The 23,218-nt window shown below is 44.4% G+C and overlaps 1 protein-coding gene across 1 annotated transcript in view; it reads left to right on the top strand.

Moving 5' to 3' along the window:
* LOC108925919 (paired box protein Pax-5-like) overlaps positions 1 to 23,218 on the top strand; it is a 29,705-nt gene that overhangs the window by 5,001 nt on the left and 1,486 nt on the right. Inside the window, exons 2-8 of the mRNA XM_029259296.1 lie at positions 7,723 to 7,931; positions 8,819 to 9,016; positions 9,329 to 9,393; positions 10,623 to 10,748; positions 15,612 to 15,712; positions 18,592 to 18,721; positions 21,662 to 21,763. Of these exons, the coding sequence (XP_029115129.1) occupies positions 7,723 to 7,931; positions 8,819 to 9,016; positions 9,329 to 9,393; positions 10,623 to 10,748; positions 15,612 to 15,712; positions 18,592 to 18,721; positions 21,662 to 21,763 (931 nt within the window). The remainder of the gene's footprint in view (positions 1 to 7,722; positions 7,932 to 8,818; positions 9,017 to 9,328; positions 9,394 to 10,622; positions 10,749 to 15,611; positions 15,713 to 18,591; positions 18,722 to 21,661; positions 21,764 to 23,218) is intronic.

Raw genomic sequence — 23,218 nt, 5'->3', positions numbered from 1 at the left:
TGTTAACATTTAAATCATGAGGTATGGAGCCGGGGTATTTTTAACTGCTGCTATAAATAATGATCTGAGATGTATTCAACAAAGATCGAAGAATTGCGAACTAGTTCTAATTTCTTAGAAACACACACGTGGAAGTAGTATTGGCACTGAATGGAAAACACATTTAGGAGCAGGAATAAAAACGAGGAGAGACACAATTCTGTACAATACGATAATCAATGAAATTCCAATTATGGTTCGTGTAGAAATATCTTGGTCTAACAAAATTCCACAGATCTCACAAAATGTATATTTTCAAATACCTAGAGTGAGCTAAAAACGAAACCTTAAAACAAAAAAATTAAAGTGTTTAATATAAAATAAATAACAATACTGTAATTATATTTATTTTTATTTATTTAGCTAACTGTTTTCTGCAAAGCGGCTTACAGTGTAAGGCTATATTATTTTATACTGATGTTTGGTTGTGATTGTTATTATTCGTACTTCTTTGGCATCTTATTTCTGCATCTCACACGCAGTAATATATAACTATTAGTATACTGGATCAAATTTAATATGTAAGAATGTGTTATTTTTTAAATTACTGATATATAGTAATTTCATTTATTTTTCACAAAATACACATATATATCTGTTGCATTCATTTTATCCTGAATGAAATATTTTCTAATCTTTTTGCTTTTTCTAAAACCTAAACCATTGAAAAAGTTTGAACAGAATCTAATACTGTCTTCGCGTGAGGTAGGAGTTAACATGCTTTTGTGCTCCTTTGCAGGAAATTATTGTAAAGGAGCTGATCTGGTCATGCAATAACGAATTGTGTACACTGAAAACATGAAATGCTTGTATTTATTGTGCTGATGTAGTAATAATGCATAAGAAGGGAAGATGAAAGACATTTACTGTATTTTTATTTGCGATTGAACTAAGAAATTAAATCAATTTGAGTCCTGCCGTCATACCAGGTTTTTCCTTTACCGGTGGGTGATTTAGGGAAGGACAACGCACCCACGAGATTCATATCAACCAATCACTTTTGGCCCCGCCCGAGTTTATTGGTGCCAATTTCATTGGCTGTGAATAATTGCGCTTCACTGCGATTGGTGGCGGTGTTTGAGTGGCAGGCTATTACTGGCTGAGCCATAGGCTTGGGGGAAGAGCCAGTGGCGCTGTCCGCACGAGTGCAGGTTCTGAAATGCGCCGACCGCGCTATGGTTTCGGCTTTGCTTCGAGGCGCAGCCACGCGAGTTGTCTTACCGCGGGAATAGTGACGCGAACGATGATAAATTCGACATCTTTCCGCTCTCTGCGAGGCGCCAGTTGAGCGAGAGCCGCGCGGCAACCTCGTGGATTATGGACTGGAAGCACATGAAAGTTTGATCTGCGCACTTTCTGCGAAATGGATACAGACCCCGAAATTACTACACATGTATACAGCTCCCTTGTTTTTTGCGCGACTTTTCAGTAATAAGAAATATCAATTTTGAAATCTGAGCGGTTTAAAAATGTGCATTTCGTTTTTTCTTTTTTCTTCAGTCTTCTCGTGTTATTTCTGTGGACCCTGCCTGCTGGAGTTGAGTAGATGTTGCTGAGTCTGAAGACAGTTTAGTGGGAGACTTCCGCCGTGTTCTGTGTTAACGTGGGAGAATCACGGAGATGGATGAGGGAAGGAAATAAGTGAGTGAACTGACTGCGCCGAGTGGGAGAGATGCGCGACCCCCTGCTGGTTCACTTTAGCCCGCGTTCATGAGAGCGCTGCGCTCCTCGGCTCTGCGGTCAGAGGGAACAAGGAGGACATTAGGGGAGAGGAGAGCCCCACAACAACAGGCTCTCTACTCTTCTCTTATTTGTTTTCGTGTAGTTTTTTTAAAATCACAGCTAAAACACCTTTCTCCCAAAATTTTCAGTTCGGCAGCTGGCTGACTTAAGAAAACAGCCAAATTTGTGCTGAATTTATTGCATTGCATTATGATATAAATGTGTGAAATAAATATATACACGAAATTCATTATTATTATTTTTTTTTTAATTCTGAGAAATTTGTCTAGTAGTTTTGGCCAATTTTAAAATAAATCGCCTATTTCCTAGAATTCTTTAAGGATTGTTCTTTTTTTTTTTTCGGCGCTCCAACAACGTCCCGCAATTTTTCGCTCGCTTTCGCAGTTGGCTTTCTTCTCAAGCGTGTCCCGGGCTGGACTGTAGGGCGTTGAGCTCTGCAAAACACCCCTCCGATGGAAATACACTGTAAACACGACCCGTTCGCAGCCATGCACAGTAAGTGAGCTCTTTCCTCTCATCCCATTAAGGCGTTTTCCTTCGGTTAAGTCTCGAAAGTAGAGAAATGTTGCATAATACGAACACCGCATTATCTGAAAAATTGTGCGCAGATCGCTCGCTTTTATTGGCCCCGAAAGCATTTCTGACACCGAATACTAGTCTGTATTTGAAAGCCCTGGAGTTCAGAATGTCTCCAGCATGCTGAGGTGAATTAGAGTACTATTGTCGCTTTTGTTTTTCTCACACTCCCGGGGGAAGGGGGTGTATGTGTGTGTGTGTGTGTGTGTGTGTGTGTGTGTGTGTGTGTGTGTGGGGAGGGGGTCATGGGGGGCTTGTGAAACAGTCAAGCCACCAAGTGCAACAAAGCATGAACAAAAATAAACTTGACCTGCTGTGCAAGTGAAACAAACACCAGATCTGGCAACAGATTCTGTTATCCAAGCTGGTCTCAGCTCTGGTGACACAGGAGCAGTGGTGGCGGACTCGTGTCCATCTACAGCAGGACCAGTGGTGATGGAGCACTGGCGTCTATTGGCAACAGAGGGAGTGGGGATGCTACACTGGTGTTGATCTACAACGGAGACAGTGGTGGTGGTGGTGTGCTGGTGTTGATCTTCAACAGGAGCAGTGTTGATGATGGACTGGTGTCCAACCACAATAGAGGGCAGTAATTACGGTACAATAGTGTCTGTCTGTTAGTGGGCCGGTGGTGATGGTACCCTGGTGTCCATCTAGAACAGTGGCGGTGGATCAGTGGAGTCCACCTACCACTGGACCAGCACCTATAGTGCACTGGTGTCCAACTACAGAAGCAGTTCTATGAACAGGGAGTGGTCTGTTGGCACCCGGCTTACTATGCCAGAGGCTTCTTCAGTTTCCTCTAGTTTTCTTTCTTATTCCTTTCCCCCCTTTCCAAATAAATTAATCTGTTAACTTCATACCGGCGGTTATCTTCATGTGATTTAGTCAAATGTTCAAATGATTCAATGTTCAAAAATCAAATTGTCATAGTCTCTTCTATGTTAATACGTAAATGCGAATGTAGTTGCATTTATTTTTTAAGTATAATATAAGTACAAATAATGGGAGCATTTTTAAAAAATGTTTTGGTTTTTTTGTGTTTTTTTTTGTTTGTGTTTTATTTTACACTGCTATTTTTTCCTTACCATTGTGACGTTTGTTTTTAAAATTTCAGAGACTATATTTTGAGTTTAACTGTCCCGGAACGCGTAGGTGTGTTTTCTGCAACACACCCTTTTAAGGTGTTAAATTATTTCTGTGTTTTTACGTCTGAAGCTGAAGAAGATTTTTTTTTTTTTTCCATAGAGTAATCCTTCCCTCTCAGCAGATGCCGCAGAAGTTTTTTCTTTAAGAACCTAGAACTAATTCTGTCACATTTCTTTCTTGTTGCGCCCAGTGTTTCCCTTTCGGATCAGACGAGTTAACGCGGAAATGTACAATATGTACGGATATATGGATGTGGAGGAAAGCAGCCGATCATATTGAGTGTGACGCGGACCGTCACGGTGGATCTGCGTTCACAGCCCACACTCTTCCCTTGGCTGCCCGCATTCGTGCGCTTCTCCCTTTTTTTTCCAAGAGATGTAATATAGCAGTTTTTCGCAGACGCAACAAGCGAGAAAACCCACGATACGTGTAGCCTAATACATCTGCAGCCCGAGCTGAACTGAAGTTCCTTGTAACCTTGAATGGCGCGCGCGCTCCTTTAATATCGTAATTGGCTCCAGGACAAATTAACTGTACATGAAATTAACTCTACTGTACGTTCGTTGACATGAGCCTCGTACAACTGTCACGTCGCCATAGTTATACTGCCTTAGTCGGTGATATTTAGCGTTAATTTTTCGGTATATCACATTTCCTAAAGAAATGTACGTTATTTCCATGTAATTACCGTTATTGACTCATCACTATATAATTATATGACCATTACTAATACCTAGAGGCGATATTAGCTATATAATAATATGCGTATGTTCAAGGGACCTTAACCAGAGTGTTTCTACTCAAGTGGAAAATAGTCCGCATGGCATGAGTTAATTCTTTAAAAAAGGGGTGGGGGTCTTAAAAGTGTTAGCTCTATTTTATCGTAATTTTTGGATTTTTTACTCGGGTTCCGAAGGCAGCGCTTTACAGCGGCCTCCCGGTTGAAACTAGCAGCGCACACGTCTAACCTGTTCATTGAGCCCATATTTGTTCCTTTGGATGGACAAACATTTCCCCACATAGTTCGGTCTAAATAAATGGAGATCATGCAAGTTTCTCTTTACCACAGTTTATGTTATTCAGGGTGTCCAGATAATATAACATAAATTTGTAACTTCGTATCGATCACGTGTTGGCTTTGAGTAGATAATAAGGACTAATATTATTAAACTGATTTTCTTCGGAAGTAGCTGATACATTATTACATATTATCACAGTTACGGTGTTAAAACTACTTGTTTTTGTCCATCATATTTGTTGTAGCCGGCAAAGAAAACTTTTTTTCTGAAAATTATTCCATTGGGCATTTTTTTGGACGAATCGAATGATTATCATGTGCTCAACATTTTGTAATGTTTCCAGTGAAAGAAAAATATGTGGATTGAAGAATTTGGAGGAAGCAGAAAATAGTGCACGAGTGCTGTTCAGTGTCGCTCGTGGGAGTGGCGACGTTTCGCGCGTCTTTGTCTAACACGTCTTTTTTTCTTTGAAAGTGTTATTTATTGTATCCTTTTCTTCTCGTATTGTTTACCTTACAAGGCTTATAGTTATATCCGATTATTTCCGCTTTTAGTAACTGCGGTAACATTTTTCTTATTTTTGATAACAGGTTTTTTTAATGTTCTTTGCAGAGTATTAACTCGACAGACGCCGAATTCCATAAAATAAATTATTCTGAATAAATTATTCAAAACGGAAGGCAATTTAAACAGCGGTTAAATCGTCTCTGTTTGCCGCTGTCATGCTGATTCGAGTTTAGTTTAATCACTACTTATTTAACATTAAATAAGTACAAAATTGACAGTGAAAAGGCAAAGGCTATGTGATAGGATAATTTCGCCTGGGGGACAGATTTTAGCCAGGAGAAATGTTAATGTACTTATCATATCATACTAGTATGTGTTACTGTCCTTAAGGAAAGAGAATAAGGCATGAGAACAATGTTTTAATCATACAAAGTCTAATCTTATTCAAATCATGGGACTTTTATGAGTGACGTGGAGGTTTCAGCCTTTCAATTTGTTTAATATTTTTGCTTTATTACTGGGAAGGAAAGCCATGAGCCTTTGACATAAAACTAGGAAACCGGTACCCTAACCGAGCTTATTTTCTGGACGGGAGATCATAAATGACATTTCCTTTGAGTTTTACACACATTGCAGGAAGATCCCATTAAAATCAATCTGAGGAGTAGGTTGCTGGTCTGGTATGAGGTGATCGAAATTGTAAAAGCACTGGAACACACTAGTGCAGAACTGTTTGGGCGTCACTCTAAAACTTTGTGAGATGGAATGGCCCACTTAACCAAAAGAACTTCTAAGTGCCAAATTGTGGTCAAACATGGGATATAAAATATTTATATCATTTATTTATTGATTCATTTATTTATTCGTTTAGCTGACACCTTTGTTCAATGCTATTTACAAAACTAGGTTTGTATACTAGTGTACGTAGAACAATTTTCCCATTTATACAGCTGGGTAATTTTTACTGGAGCAATTCTGCTCACGGGTACCATGGCAGGAAGCAGCACAAAGCAGGACTTAAACGTGGATCCTTCAAATCAAGGGTGACGCCTCTAATCACGATGCCACGTCGATATTGTACGATAAATGGTTCTGTTGTGCTTCACCAACACTACTGAAATTTCATATCAACTTACAGAGAGGATTTTTCTGAATCATACCAAACGCGTTCGACTCTGTGGTTTTCTATGGGATTTGACCCTGCAACTTTAATCTTTGTGGACACAGTGGTAGGCCTTACCTGTAGATGTATCCCAGCTCAGAAGTGGATTCAGCCAAACTGGGCTTCTTTGTGCCTCACTTGTGTAAACGTGACTTCTCCAGCCCCCAGCACTCTTCTGCTCACTATTATGGGATGTGGTAGATGGACTGAGGAGAATCTCTTCCACCAAAATCCTTTTGCACTCCAGTGATGACATCAGTCAGTGAAGACAGGGCGCTCTGAAAGCTGCCTTCATTCCATAGGTCCAAGAAGTTGTCTCTCTTAATATCCCTCAGTTACTGGTGAGTCATCAGTAGTCATCAGTAGTTTGTCCCTGCAGATTGTGGTTTGTCTCTGCTTCCAGGGGGGTCCTCTGTGGGTCTGGTTTCCTGATAGTGTATAAATATAAATCACTCATGAACTCTCATCCTTACTGTTGACAACTCCTGTACTTTCTGATGCACATGTGGTGTTGCAGCTTTAGCAATGATGTGTGTAAATATTGTCTTCCAAGTAAGATTTAACACAATGAGGCCATTTGGTATTTGCATAGGAAGAAAAAGACAGGCTATTAATCAAGGTCTTTCCTTTTTTCTTCGTGTATTTCAACATCTATTTATAGGCTTACACATTCACACATCTATTTATTTCTGTATTTATTCATTCATACGGGAGAATTGGTTTGCATTTTTCCCTCATAAAATCTGCCAGGTTATATTTAAAGGCTATTTAACCCAAAGCCAGGATTATACCTCTCCCTCCCCCTTTTATTGCTATGTTTTCTCAGAAGAAGCAATCAGTATGTTAATATTGTAAAGGGAGTGGATTAAGTAGTGTCTCCCAATCAGTCTTTATTTACCCTTGGGGCAGAAAAATAGAAGGCCATCACAGTATGTTGTATATTCTTTGTTGATCTATATGACTTTCATTTCTGTTTTGCAAGCAAGCACGTTATTTAAAAAATGTTTAAAAATGTGAAATTGCCGAACCATTTTGCAGTCAAAGATGGCCAGCGTGTTGGTATAAAACGGAATCTTTATTGTGTACGGTGGGGTTATGCATTTTCTTTCTGCTAGACAAGGAGGAGTCTTGATGTGATTATTGCCGAAAATGTTAAGGGCTCAGGGTTAGCAGCAACAATGCCGGATGTGACCACTAGGGGCAGTGCCGTGTCATATGAGAGGCTGCATAAAGGTCAACATGGAAAAAAACCAAAGGTCAACACTGAATGAAACGCTGTTCTCAAGTTTATAGTGAAGATCTACACTTATTCAGAGGTTTTTGGAGAGATGTTTCAGCCAGACAACCCCCCTCTTTTTTTCCCACCTTGTCATTGATTAATTAGTATCGCATACACTGCAGATATTGTTGATCACAATGAATAGGCCAAGGCCTAATGTTGATAATGGTCTTGTAAACTGCATTTTGAAGGTAACATTTCAAATAGGAGGCTTTGTTATATCGAATGCTGCACTGTCCACCCCAAAGCTGGCACTGTCTAACTCCCCTGTTCCCATCTCTCTGGTATTAGGACACGGCGGGGTCAACCAGCTGGGAGGGGTGTTTGTAAACGGGCGCCCCCTGCCAGATGTGGTACGGCAGAGGATCGTGGAGCTCGCACACCAGGGTGTGCGGCCCTGTGACATCTCCCGGCAGCTGCGTGTCAGTCATGGCTGTGTCAGCAAGATCCTGGGCAGGTGAGTGGCAGGTTTACACTAATTTATCTAACAGGAAATATGTTTAAATATTTTAGAATGGCCCAAAAAAGTGATCTGCATGTTTCTGTATATGGTGGAATATGTTTCATTATCAGAAGAATGCAATTATATTTCTCTCCTGATGCACTTTTGATGGATCGTAGGTGTATTTTCACAGATATTTTTAAATACTATGTATATATGTGTGAATAAAATATATTTTTAAATATAATTTTCTTGTATATGTGGCCAAGAGAACTTTAAGGAAGGAATTCAGTGTTTTCTGATGACCACAGAATGCAAGAATAACAGATGAATACATTTTATTAATATATGTGAATTATTTCATGGGGCCTATATATGTGATATGTTGTTAATACTTGAGAACGGGGGGAATAATTTTCTGGTCGATTAAATAGGCAGTTCAGTGCAGAGGTGTTTGTGTGTTTGAGGGTGTGTATATGTCTAAATATGTTTTGCGTGTTTGTTTGACTTTATTTATAATAAATAGCCCACACTGTCATATAAAAATAAAAATGGCAGAGTAATGAAAATATTTCAACTTGAATAAGGCATAAAAATTATAGTGTGGTGCAGCAGGTAGCACCGGTGCCTCACAACTGAGTTTGGATCTGACTCAGTCTGCATGGAGTTCGCCTGTTCTCTCTGTGTTTGCGTGTGGCTTTCCTCCTGGTGCTCTGGTTTCCTCTCACATTCCAGAGTCACACCCTATGCCCTGAACAACCGCAAGTCTGCACTGGATAGGTGGTTAATGATAATGGACAGAAAAGAACAGCAGAAAAAGAAATTGCCATCTCTTGCCCAGCACACTGATTCAGATGAGTTGGTGCTCTGTATGCTCATAAACCCCACATTCCATTCCACAGGTACTATGAGACAGGCAGCATCAGACCAGGAGTTATCGGAGGATCCAAACCAAAGGTTGCTACACCCAAAGTTGTTGACAAAATTGCTGATTATAAACGCCAAAACCCCACCATGTTTGCCTGGGAGATCAGGGACCGGCTGCTGGCCGAGCGAGTGTGCGACAACGACAGCGTACCGAGCGTCAGCTCCATCAACAGGTACGCAGAGCTGGAGCTCCCACTGGTTTCAATCACGAGCGCTCATATGTACATGTTCGTTGCTGCTTCTTTTTGCCTAATGTATTTACACCAGGGGGATTTACACTACATCTTAAAAATACTTTTCAGTGACCACACAAATGTGCACACCAGGGTACAGTTCCGCAACCACTGCACAACTATATTTTAACTCATACCGACCGTGCCTCTTTCATAGCCGTACTCATATGTGTTACCCGGAGATGGCAGAATGTGTCCATACAGAGAGATGCGGTGACGCTGGTCTTGTCCCCCTCCGATTTCCCCCTGCAGGATCATCCGAACTAAAGTGCAGCACCCGGCTGGGCAGCAGGGCTCCCTGTCTGCACACAGCATAGGTAAGGGACACCCCTTTGCACAGTGAGCAGGGGACAAGGGGCGCAAGGCGATCAATGCTGGGCTATTTACATTCGCTATGGAACGAAAAAACCACGTAACATACACAGGCTGTGCAGCTTACAAGCACAACTGGAACTGGAGTGCTGTTCATAGCTTACCTTGTTCCTAACTCCATTTTTACCAATGATATATATGTTCCTCGACTTATTTATCGGTTCACTTCTGTAAGAACATTGTCTACAGCTATAGTGAATATAGTGAACTGAAAATAACTCGTCTCCTCAAGCACCTGTTTGATAACAATTCTTCACTGATTTATCCTTTAAGAGTGAGTGCAGTTCCTCCTTTTCTTGCCATGTTCATTTTTTTTCTGTTAGGTTCATTATGTTCCCATGGTAACAATACACCTATTCTTATAGGCAGACTCACGGACACTCATGAATGTTTCATGCCAGTTTTAAACATTGCGGAAGTAAATTGAATTAAAGTGGACCCACTCATTCTGTTTGGATGCGGTTTACTGCCATCCACTGGTTGGGAAAGTAAGCACAGGTTGTCTTTACTGTTCCAAAAGGCAGAAATTTTAGAAAACTGAAAAACGAACAAATGGCAATTAAAAATCAACTGAAAAATGTTCATATCTTTGAAATGTGTGATTCCACTGTAACTTGAGGAGTCGATATGTACTGAATATATTCAGTTCTGTCTTTCTGTTATACGTAGTATGTTATAATCGGAGAGAACTCATCACTTATAATGGCAGAAGAACACCATAATACTTGGCACCCACGACCTCCTTTCATTCTTGCTTGGGAAAAGAGAAATAATGTGTCGAAATTTTGCAAGATTCCTTTTCACAACCATGATGAGGAGAGCAGAACATTGAATACAGCGTAGGACTATGGCTCAACTATGGTGGCTTTCCCCTCGCTAATCCTCATCATCTCAAATCAGCTGTTTATCTAAATTAAAACTGTACACATGGCTCACTGACTTTCACACTTCTCAGGACTGTAATTAGCAGTAACTTGCACGTCATACAGGGGCATTGAATTGTTGGTAAGAAAGCAGGGACTTCGGGAGACCTAAGTGACCAAGAGGCTTTGGGGTGCCAACAGCTTGCTATCAGCAAACATGCTGATGATAAATATGAATATTTATTATTAAATCAATACATGCGAATGAGGGATGTTCTGCAGTCTCTCAGCACAGCCATGTCTCCTTGCAGCCTCCACGGTGGCACCAACTCAGGTGTCTGTGGTGACCAGCGACACGGCCGGCTCCTCCTACTCCATCAGCGGCATTCTGGGAATCAGCACGGCTGCCGAGGCCAGCAAGCGCAAGAGGGAGGAAGGTAGGTGCCTGCGTATGGGTGCGAGAGGCATGTCTCCTTTTAAAATGCCGTGAGACCTCTTTCTCACTGGGATCATTGAGATCAGATCAAGGCAGGTTCTTCACCACGCTCTAGTGCTTTTTGTACCTCAGGAGTTGGTGCAGTGGTTAAAGCTGCTGCTTTTGAATTCAGAGGTTCCAGGCAGATTCACACTGATAGGTGTGAAGAGGACATGAAAAAGCCTCCAAAGGCTGCTTTGCTTCCTCTTTCTACAAAACTTACATATCACTCATGGTATTAAACTAATTAAAACTCTTTACCCTTTTATAGAGTACCTTGCTGAAGGGTACTACAGTATGAGGTGGGATTCAAACCTGGGTCTTTTGAGTGCAAGGCAGCAGCTCTAACCACTGGGTTACCTTCTGGCAAGGCAAGGCAAGGCAAGGCAAGGCAAGGCAAGGCAAGGCAAGGCAAGGCAAGGCAAGGCAAGGCAAGGCAAGGCAAGGCAAGGCAAGGCAAGGCAGTGTTTATCAAAATCATCTTACACTCTTCACCCATGTCTTGTTCATGGGCACCTCAGCAGGGATTCCATTAGGAGACCTCTGGCTACATGCTTGCATCATAATGCAGCATGCAATGAACTGCGTGCCCTGCAGAGCTAAGGGCGTTCCCTGGAGGCACCACATCGCAGTGCATCCAACTCCATACCCCACAGTCGCTTGCAGACAGCCGTGAGCTACAGTCATAACGGAGGAATCCTGCCTTCTCGTCTTCCACCTGCCCACCTGCCCACACCTCGTGTCACGGCCATTGAGCACATTGTTAATCAGGGCTGCAATTAGCCACCGCCTGCCATTTTAATTGATGTTACATGCGCCTGGCAGCAGCGCTGGGAATAAACTGTGGGGCCATAAATGGATTTTGATTTTTAATTGGCCCTCTGTCGCATAAAGAGGGTCTTCTGAGTCAGCCGGCAGAGAAGCTCAGGCTTTGCCCTCAATTCGGTGTCTTAAACTTAATCTGCCACGCTTGTTGTCTTGTTCTAACAACTCTTGGCAAACTTCAATTTCAACTGCTAGGTATTAGCAGGTAGTAGCAGTTCTGATCTTTAGCGGTGTGCTGTGTACTGTAATAAAGTATGCAAGCTGATGGCCCTGAAAGCTTGTCTTGTTTAGTAGGAGATAGTCAGCAAAGATCTGAATGTTTGCTGACAAACCATTCTAATGGTGGGTCATAGTAGGACAGCAGTGGTAGAAAGTGAGGAGAAGAAAGGGCAGCTAATGGAGGTATACGGTGATGGTCTTTACCCACAGCTGGGATAACTGGTAGGGTGATTTTTAGAGCAACTGCCTTTGAACCCAAAGGTTGCAGGTTCAAGCCTCACCTCCTGCTGTAGTACCCTTGAGCAAGGTACTTACCTTTAATTGCTCCAGTAAAAAATTACCCACCTGTATAAATGGGTAAATAATTGTAACCTTAACATTGTGAGTTGCTTTGGAGAAAAGCATCAGCTAAATGAATAAATGTAAATATAGTCCGTTCAAAATGGTCTAGTTTGATGTGCACCAGTGTAATACTTTCTCTTACGGCCGAGGTTTTTTCAAATCGTACGCTTGCCAGACGTCTTTATCAACTCTTGTACAATCAGCTGTACTAGATATCTGTTTAGTACTCGAGTTTAAAAGCAGAAATCAGGGTAAAATGTCAAGGATTAAGTGTGTAACAGCAGTGTCGCCGCTGATGGGAAAGAGCGGGTGTGAAGAAAACCCCCGTCGCGGCAGGCAGTGACCCCAAAGAGCAGAAAGGAAGTCGGATGAATGGGGAAAATTTGTCTTGTGGAAGCTGGGGGTTTGCTAGGGGCTAGAGGGTGGGGTGGGAGTTGGGTGGACGCTGTTCCTCTCTCTTTCTCTAAGGTAAGTGAGAATATGCTCACACTGACAAAGTCAGCGGAGTTCTTACCTAAAAAACCAGCAACAAATGATGTATCGTTTCGGGAAATTTACTAAAACAAGCCTTTTGCGTGGCTGACACGACTGTGTGTACAGGAGATGTGCGGTGACATTTTGAAAAAGAAACTTGCAATTTCTTTGTGCGTTATTCGATTCTTAGTCGGCAGCTGATGCTGTAATTTTTTTTTCTCGTAGGCAGGATATAGTGTCACAAATGGCTCTAAAACCCAAACGCAAATTGGAAATTTAAAATTCCGGCTCTCGCCGGCTTCCCTTCCCCCATGTCCATCAGTTCCACGGGAGAGCAGCTTAGAGTCAGCCAAAAGAGGAGTGGGGGGGGGGGGGGTGCAAGGCACGGTGCTCTTTCAGGACCCTAGTTCTTCTCGCACCCGGAGCTTTGATCTCCGGACGGTGGGGGGGACCACTGAGGGTGGCGGTGCCAGGGAAGCGATGGAGCATGATCCCTGTTCACAGGCCCTGCTCACTATGCTAATCTGCGTCAAGTGCAAAGAGACTCGCACCCCAGCGCTTGGACCTGCCCACCCCCACCCCCACCCCCCACCCCACATCCTGCAGACACTCGTTCAGCCCTGTTTGTTTTCCTCAAAGCCTTTCGTTTCCAGAGCAGACAATAGCTGCGAGAGAAAGAGCAGAGGCGAAAGGGTGCAACAATGCGGTTTCATTGCTGTTTTGTTTTGGACTTAAACTGAGAAAGGCCAAGACATTTCTGAGCTTCCTTTTGTCATCTTCTTACTGAAGGCTGTGTGTGTCCCATGTGAATGTGTAACCCCCATTCAGCATGATGACCCTCCTATGCCCACCATATAGTGTAGCTCTGCCGCCGGTTGCTGTGAGCACAGGCTGCTGGGATTCGGAGCACATCAACTTGATTCTGAAAGTTTAATGTTTTCGAGTGTCAGCACCTGTTGACACTTGAAAGTCCATGTGGGCAGATCAAGCGTACTGGACTCCACACACAGCCTGCATGGACTCTTCACAGAGCTGGAAAATAATGAGTGAAGCCAGCTTTGTCCCTTTGGTTGGCTGGCCAGGTGCATTTGCCTAATATTATGTTGCATGAACATAATGGTGGTAATTTCACAAGTGCCAGAATTCTGTACCAACCAGCTCAGCAAACCATCATTCTTAATTTACTTCTCCTGCGGGGATGGGTGCTCTATTGTCCCATGGATACACTTTCGGGTAAGAGCAAAACTTGAAACTTACTGCTTAGGTATCAGTGAGAGTCCACCTGTCCCTCATCCGAAAGGGAAATGTCAAGGGTTGAGTTTTGAGGTCAACCTGCTCAGAGCTGGAGTCAGATGCATGCTCATCTACAGGTGTCAGGAGGTGGGTGAACAACACAAACGAGACTGAAGACCACACTGGCCATTTGCTGTCTTGCACACACTACAAAGGTCATCTGCAAAGACAAACTGACACCCAAGGCTGAGAGCTCGTGAGCCTGGTCAGTTTTTGCTGCAGCCCACGTGAAGGAGACTGTCAAACACAAAGAAGCCTATAAAGTTGCTGAAACAACACCAAAGGTGCAACATGATTGATCAGTTGAATTCCACAGAGCCACGTGGACAGTGGGATTTACTAGGTGCCAGTGGGCTCAACCAGTTCATGCACTCGCTTTACTGAGGTGGCCCTGTGCCTGTGGAAATGGACCGTCACATGAGGCCGGGGATCATGTTAGTGCTCTCAAGAACACACAAACCTGCACAGAGTTTCCGTTTTTCTGTCAAACACGTGTCCATGCTTCTCTGCAGTATATGGTTGGAGAACATGTGAGGATGCTTCGGTCAGTCTCTTCTCTTGCCCTGTTATTTTTGCCCGAATCCCAGCTGAAATGTATTTGTGTGAACACTTAATGGAAACTATTTTTAGGCTCTTGCTTAATCTCCTGATTCTGCTCTCTCTAACATCTGGAGTCCCGTAGCTCTTGACACTGAAATGATCTTCTGAGAGTGGTAAAGGAATTGGTTCTTTGCGTGCCGGTGTGGAAATTTGTGTCAGTCGTTTTTCCCCAACTGGCTACTTTGCTTGGCTGACCCTTTAGGAGGTCATGGAGGATGGACATCCAGAGTGACAGTGCTGTGTCATAACTGTTCTAGAAGAAGAGAGGAAGAAAATTCTGCACCTGGGGTGTCCATTTTCCTGTCTGTCCCTTTATCTACATTCTTCATATTCCTGCCGCCAAGTCTAGTTACACCAGCCTGTTTTGCCTCTCTATATTCTTCTTGTTTTTAAGTGCCGTGGAGTTGATGTTGACTCTTGGAAATGATATTAATACTATGGAATGTCTCCAAAAACTTTGGTGCTCCACTTGTGTCCTTACTGTTTAAAGGGATATGACCTTTCATACTGTAATTAAGTCCATCCTTTTAATAGCTATAGATACTCTTCTTCTTTTTTCCTTCAACTTTCCCAATAATTACAGAGAATCTGAACTTCACGTGATGTGACCAAAGTTCTATAGCCTCAGTCTCATCATCTGTGTTTTTCTTTAGAGTGCTGGCCTAATTTGAACCAACATCCTTCTGTTTGTTTTCCTGGCTGTCAATGGTGTCCTTAAAAACTCTCCTCCAGCACTGGAGTTCAAAGGAGTCTATGTTTTTCCCTATCCTGTTTCTTCAAAGTCGAACTTTCAAATCCCTATAGCGTTACAGAAAATGCCTTGATCATCTTTGGTCTTGTGAACACATCAGCACATTTGAGGACCTTCTCCTAGTTTTCCACCTGGCTGCTAGATCCCATGTTACTGCTCATGGCAACTTCTGTGGTTTCAATGTCCACATTAATGTTTGCTTTTTCTCTGAGTTGTTCTACATCATTTTCTCCATTTCCATGCGATTCTACCTCCGTCTGTCTGTGCTTTCTCATCCACAGTTTGGTCCTAATTTTCCTTCCCCTTTCTGTCCCACTTTAGTTCTGCAGGAGTCCACTCTGGCCAATGGCCACTCCCACCCAGGGCGTGACTTCCTGAGGAAACAGATGAGAGGAGATCTCTTCGCTCCACAGCAACTGGAGGTACCGGACCCAGTTTTTGAAAGGCAGTCTTTTCTCTGACCTGTTCTCCTCTCTTAAGTCATGCAGACTGTAAGAGGGTGACAGAACTTGCGCATGCAGTGGTTCCTCCTCCAACGTCAACCTTAAACACTTGTTCTTTTAGTTGCGAATACACTGTCATCAGTCCATGCATGACACATTTAAGCTCTGAACATGCTCTTCAGAGGTCTGAAAATGCCCTGCTCTGCCCTGAATGTGTCCCTTGCTCAGCGTAGAAGAAGCCTGGCTCATCTGTGCTCAGTTTAGGCGACTTGTTGGAAAACTCTCCACTCTGTACTCTTCACAGTATGCTCTCTAGCTCCCTCCATTCAGGCCCTGCATCTCTCCGCTTCTTGCAGCTCCCTTAGAGCGAGGGCTGTTTAGCCACACCATGTTGTTAACTGGTCTTTCTGACTTCATTGGAGAGCTTATGAAACAGGGTCCAGTTTATTTGAATTCCTCTTTTAGCAGCACTGAAATATTCGAATGATACATCAGGCTTGCGTATGAAGTTCCTGGATGTTCTTGCTTAATTACCCTCTGCGCTTCTACCAGACCAATGACACAAGTTAATAAATGTGCACTTTGGGAATGAGTGTGAGTGAGAGTGTGTGGGTAGTGGAGGGCACAGCGGAGTATGTGACAAAGATGGGCAGCTGGGATTGAAGGGAGATTTATCCACCCCTGCCCCCATTCCATTCTGCCTTTTCCTTGGGTTCAAAGGTCAAACTGTAGAGACTTGAAAAGAGTCCACCATGGGTCTGTCTTTCATGGGAGAGGGCTGTGTACCCAGACCAGTTGATCCCAAACCTCTCCTTCCAGGTATTCTGTATATTCGTTCTGTTCCACCAGCAACATCATGCCTCGACCTTCTGGCTAAAGTCAAAATGTAATAGCAGTGCCTCCTGATCCAAGCTCTTTTGCTTGATATGTATTGTATACATACGTGCGTTTTTGAGTCTCTCCACGTGTATGTGTCCAGCACATTGGTGCTATGCTTCGCACCAGGGAACACAGGGCGAGTTCAGTCTTCTGCCAGGGTACACAGGTATCTGCACAGGTCTTCTGTGATAGGCGGAGTTCTGTCTCTTAGCCAGCTGGCAGCAACAATACTGGAATTTACACGTACTGATATCCCCTAGTGCTCGGCTTCATAGGAGACAACATTTACTGTGGGGGATGGGGGAGATCATGCTCAGGGAGTGCAAAATATTGTTATGTAAATGAGACTGGGCGCCTTTGTTGGGCCAAGCTCGTTTTTGTGTTGCACAATTAAGCCTCATCTGTTACGGAAGTGAGACCGGGGAACGCTATTAGTGCTGGCCCCCACTTCTGCGAGCTGTCAGGGTCTGTGTGTGTGTCTGTGTGTGTGTGTGTGTGTGTGTGTGTGTGTGTGTGTGTGTGTGTGTGTGACAGAGAGACCTCCTCCCTGTAGAATCCAGCAGCCTCAAGGGAGGGACCAGAATGTCAAATATTTGAATTGAAAAAAGAAAAAATACACACACACACACACGCAGTTACGATGATAAAATTCAAGTTGAGTAACAGAGAGACCATGATGATAGCAGTTGACTGCGATGTAAACTGTGACACACACTCTTTTTCTCTCATTCTTCCTTCCCATTACTCCCCCTTCCTCCCTGGATCATCACTCACCCCCCAGATCTGCTGCCACAGCTGCTCTTTGCCATTTTGATCAAGTGTGATGGCTTATAAATTTGGGAATTGACAGCATTTACTGGGAGAAATGAGAACAATCCATCTTGGTTAAGGGGCTGTCAAGGGTCTAGCCAAACTTTGCGATCTCCAATTACCCGTGCAACTCTCCCACATTTACATGCCAGCATTATGGGGGCAGACCTGAAACATAGGGTGGAAATCTAGATGGATACCGATGGCAGAAGATGGGCAGTGTGCTACACCTATGAGCCATTCACAGAACTCTCCACACGCACTGCTGAGCTCACTGGCATGGCTGGGGTGGGCTTACCTTTATCCCGTTGCACACAACTGGGATAAGGGTCCTAACCTCCAGCGGCATCAACTGTGAACCACGCAATCATTCTCTCTGATAGATACTTGTCCGAACCAATATGTAGAATGGACTCGGAGTGACACGTATGCAGATACGCACATACAAGAGGGTCTGTACTCCTGTTGCTTGGATTCTTTGAGCAGTCAGAGGATTCTGATCTCTGTGCAGGTGCTCTGCAGGAGGATGGATAGATATTTAGATGGACATTTTATTGATGCTGGAGGAAATTGCACAAGGCTCCAGCAGCAAGCGTGAAAATCAGTGATAGAACGTACGGCGGGTAATGACGGGAAGAACAGTGGAGTAACTCGTGAATATATGAGTAAGATAGAGAAGTAAAATAGTGGTACTGCCAGTTCACTCAGTACCACTCAGGCAATAAGAGGTCAGTATCTTTCCAAGAGCCCGAGGACTCATTGAAGAGTCCGATGACTGTCGGCAGAAATAAATAAAGGTAGTGCTTTGTCTGTCTTACTTGTCTCCATTTTTGCAGGTTTAAGTCTCACAGGCGTATATATGGTTCTGTTCACTCAAGTTTACTCTGTGACACATTTGAGTCCCGTTCAGGAATGTCCTGCACAGAATGACTTCCTGTGCAGTTTGCTGTATTGTTTAGTGATTAAATGCAAAAATGAAAAGGTTTTTTTGACTCGTACAAGACTGAAGTCAAATTGTGTCATTTGAGCGATAAGGAAAGGTCTCATTTGTAGGATCCCAGCCCTGTGCTCCCACCCCATAGCTTGCAGAAGCCTCCTGTACTGTCAGACAGTTCCTGCTCGGTCTACTGTAGGGATTCAAACATCCACCTGTTCCTCTGTCTCCACAGGCAGCAGACTATTCTACCATGGCCAACCTGGCTGGGGGTCTTGGGGAAATGAAGACCAGCCTTGCTAACGCTGGACCGACGGACCTGGGTGCAAGCGTCGCGGGGCCACAGCCGTACCCACTGGTGCCAGGTGACTTTGAAAGACTTGACTCATCTGCTTTGTTCTGGACCAGGTTCCTTGGGACATTAGTTTCTGGGGCACCGATGAAGTGGTTCTTTCTGGTCCAGGGTTCTGATGAAACTGAGAGGTGGTTCATTCTCTACCAGTTGTGGGTTTGCTAAGGAAGTGGTTCATTTTCAAAAATGGCTCTTGAGGCTGTCGATGGGACGTTTTAAATTGGACGTTTGACATTCGTTATGATCAAGGTGTCCGAGTAAAACTGGTGCGATCGTTCACGCTAACCAGGATCCCGAGAACTTTGTTCCTGTGGTTTATTCTGGTCATCGCTTCAGTGTTTAACCCTGTGAAGGTTCTGAGCGCACAGAATAAATGACTCAGAAGCAAGACCATGATGCTGAGAACTTTGTTCAGGTTGTTCATTTTAGAGCAGGAGTCTGAGGACAGTGATGAAATTGTTCACGCTGGTCCTGGATTCTGAGTTCATTACTACTTAAAAAAAAAAGTGAAAATTTTACATTTAGAAATGGGCTGCGAAACTGTGCAGCTAACAGCAGTAGGAGCGCCTGTCCCAAGTTTAAAAGTATGTTGCGGACCCACTTTGTCTGTGCGTGGAGCTCTTAGCGGCAGCTTGCTGTGGTGACCCAGCAGCGCCCCCATATGGCAGATAATCCTCACAGCTGTGCTCAGAGACTTAACCCAGGGAGCAGACAGCCAACACTGGGTGCCCAAGGTACATTTGTGTTACCCACATGCGCGTTGCGCTGACTCACAGGCACGGGTTTGGCCCATTTGTTGTCAAGCACCAAGTCCTGAATGTTCTTTCGCTGTGTGTCTCCATCACTCGTTCGGTTGAAGAATGCATCCGACCTGCTCCTTCGCCCACCTCCCCACTGTCATCGATGCGCCACGCATTGACAATCTGCTCTCCGTAAGATGGAAGGAGGCAGAGCAAACCCAGTGGTGCGAGCACCCAAGCCGTGCGCGATGGCGAATATCTGCGACCCCCCCCACTCTTATTGTCTGTTATATGTGAAGAAAGGCAGACGAGTTATCGTGACAGACTGTCATGTAGCCTAATGCAGTTGTAAATCTCCATCGTTCTGACATGCTTCCAGCTGGAGGGGTGCTGGCGTGGTGCTGGCGTGGTGCTGGGGTGGTGGGGGGAGGGAGCGCAGGCAAATACAGATGGAGGTGTGTATGTTTCGGCGCTGGGGGCAGCAGTGCATGGTATGTATGGGATGCAACATAAAGAGGACTGAGAGTGAATGATAAGGGAATGAAGGGATTAGCTGAGTGGACAGAGGAAGGAACACAGGACACACAGCCGCAGGACATGAGCTAATGAACCAGTTAGAACATAAAGCACAGTTGGCCTTCTGGTCCAGTGAAAGACTTCCATTGCTCTCAGATCAAAGGGACGCATTTGACTCCGACGTTTACATTTACATTTATTCATTTAGCACAAGCTTTTCTCCAAAACGACATAGATCTTGCATACTCCTGGATGAAATGCTGTATACTTAGAGTGTGAGACCTATGCATAGACAGGGTCTTCTGATGTTTACTGTGTGGGCCTGGTGTGTTTAGATATTAAAATGGAAAGAGAGTAGCATACTGTCTAAAGAAGGCAGCAGGTAGAGGTTAGAGCCATTGCGTGGCAGTCAGAAGACCTGGGTTTGCATCTCTGCTCCAACTTTACTACCTATAAGTAAGGTACTTACCCTGAGTTGTGCTGGTAAAAGCACCCAGTTGTCTCAAGAGGTAAACTTTAAGTGGATCATCGTTGCAAGTCACTTTGCAGAAAACTGGCAGACAGTCATTAGTTTAGATTTCGGTGTGATAGAGAAGAAGTGGGAAGACAAGGAAAGACAGTGACTGAAAAGAAAATTCAACTTTGTTATTATGAATGGTATAAATCATTAAACACCCCGGTTACAGCTGTGAACTGTAACACAGCGAGTAGCGCTGCTGTCTCACAGCACCGGGGTGGTGCGAGAGGACGTGGGTTCGATCCCCGCTCGGTCTGTGTGGAGTTTGCATGTTCTCCCCGTCTCTGTGTGGGTTTCCTCTGGGCGCTCTGGTTTCCTCCCACAGTCCAAAGACATGATGTTCAGGTTCCCCCATAGTGTGTGAGTGACAGAGAGAGAGTGTGTTCCACTGATGTATGGATGAGTGACCCAGTGTAAGTAGTGTATCTAGCAGTGTAAGTCACCACGGTGAATAAGGTGTGTGGGCTAGTTACACTACATAGAGTTCATTGGAAGTCGCTTTGGAGAAAAGCATCTGCTAAATAAATAAATGTGACTATAAACAATTCAAAACAAGCAGGCCAGGAATTACCGCTGTATGAACTAAAGGGGTGAACAAATGTCTTTGGCGGGCCTACATGGACACCAGGCAACCCTGTTCATAGTTAACTGTACCCAAGCGAAAGGCCCGTTTCACATAATGCTTTTTTTAAAAAAATTCTACATACAATCAGCGTTCGCTGTGTGTGTTATCTGTAGTGCAGGAATTCACCTGGTGGGAGGGCCAGTTTTGTCGCAAGCACTGGTGTCCCACAGCTAGATACTGGAAAAAGGCGTGATTGTCACCCCCGACTCAGTGTCACCAGTCACAGGGATGACGTTACTTCAGTCCTTCTCCTGTGCCGCACTACACGTTCTCCTCTGCCTGCCAATGGTCCTGCCCGCTTTCCTCCCGCACGGTAAAACGCCGCGGCCACAAACTTTAGTGCCGCCTCGGTCTATGTGACCCCTAACTGCCTGTCGTCCTCACCGGAATCGAGGGGCACCGCTCGACACTCACTGGAACGCGTGAGCCGGCAGAAGAAAACGAGCAAGACACGAGAGTCCCGCGGCTTTCTGAGTCGATCGGCTGAACGCACCGGTTATGCACTTTCTGCTTCGCGTTGTACCTTGTTGATGGATGTGGGCTCTGTGTCTGCAGGTCGGGACCTGGCCAGCACCACACTCCCGGGGTACCCGCCTCACGTGCCCCCTGCAGGACAGGGCAGTTACTCGACCTCCTCCCTTACCGGGATGGTGCCTGGTGAGTTGCCCGGCTGAACGCCTGCTGAACGCCTGCTGAACGCCTTCGGTCTGGCAGCCGTGGTAAAATTACAGAGCAGAAACGTGCGCTGCTCTGTGCATTCCGCTATACTGCTCGTTGTTTGGGAAAACGCGCATATAGTTTGGGTAAGAATGCAGACGCAAACTGAAATGAAGACCCTGCAGCTGGCAAGGAGACTCTCCCTTTGTCGAGTGTAAATTTCAGTTTGGACCAAGATGGGTTCTTCTTTTTACATTGATCCTTTGAGAAATACACTGTAGGTGGAAGGTGATTCACGTTGTCTCTGTGTCGCTGTATTCATCAGGATTTCAGCAAAAAGCAGAGAAACACCTGACACACGGACCAGGGTTGGTTGCTCGGCAGGCTGATGATTTAAACTGGTTAACTGTATTTTTGGCACACTGGAAGCTCCAAATATCCGAATCGACTCGAAAAACTTGGATGTAATTATACGATTGAATATAAGACACTGCTTTTATGAATAAGAATAAGGAGGTAATGCAGTGGTGGAGTGACGTACATATTTGCTATTGTTTAATAAGGTAAATAACAATAAAAGCTGGAGGAGTTATTGTTTCGTTCTTCCACACATTACACAACTAGACAAGGCTGCTCGGTTTCCCTGCAGCAGAATGCAGAGATGCAGAGACTCGATGGGTATGTATCGGTGTGAGAATTATGCATAATTGTTGTTGCAGAGCTCAAAGCTGCTGTGTTTTTGACATGTCAGGTGGAGACAAGCTGTCAAGTGTCCATCAAAGGATCTTCATTTATTCCCACTTCTGGACTTTCAAAGAGCAATATATTAATATCAATCAGGCTGAGGCGAACATCTCTGTTTTAAAGGGAGGGGAAGAATATTTAAACGTGAATCATTCTCCGAACGCATTCTGCTGCTTGGTCTGGATCAAAACTCCACGAAAGCGGAAAGGAAAACGGTTGCTTATGTTCGCCTCCATAATACAGGAACCTACGTTGCAGGCGGACCACCTTCAGTGGGAAGGAAAGAGGTTCTCCTCCTCATGATAAACCCCCAGAGGCTCCTGTTTACACCTCAGTAACTTTCTCCTGCTAAACAACTGAGAGTTTACGGAGTGAAAAGGCTCAAATCAGACCAGCTCCTTTGGGCGAAATGACCGACCAGCGAGTTACTTATCTTCAGTCAACTGACTGAGGCAGTTCCTCTGCTCATGAGGGCTTTCATTGCCATCGAGGTGATCGTTGCTCCTCCAGCGGGCCGCTCGTCTACCGGCCTACATGACGGAAAGGAAGCAGATCTGTGCCGATGGCATGAAATGCAAAGTGGACAACTGGCTGTTAAGTATGGAGTTGGAGAGAAGTAGGGTCAGGAGAGAGTAAACCATCACATTCTCCTTGTGGACAAGACAGCCAGCTTGAGTGTGAGATCGTGTGAGGACCCGCACACTTCTCACA

This window comes from Scleropages formosus, chromosome 16 (genome assembly GCF_900964775.1).
Source record: "Scleropages formosus chromosome 16, fSclFor1.1, whole genome shotgun sequence".
Lineage (NCBI taxonomy): Eukaryota > Metazoa > Chordata > Actinopteri > Osteoglossiformes > Osteoglossidae > Scleropages > Scleropages formosus.
This window is presented reverse-complemented; position numbering and strand designations above follow the sequence as displayed.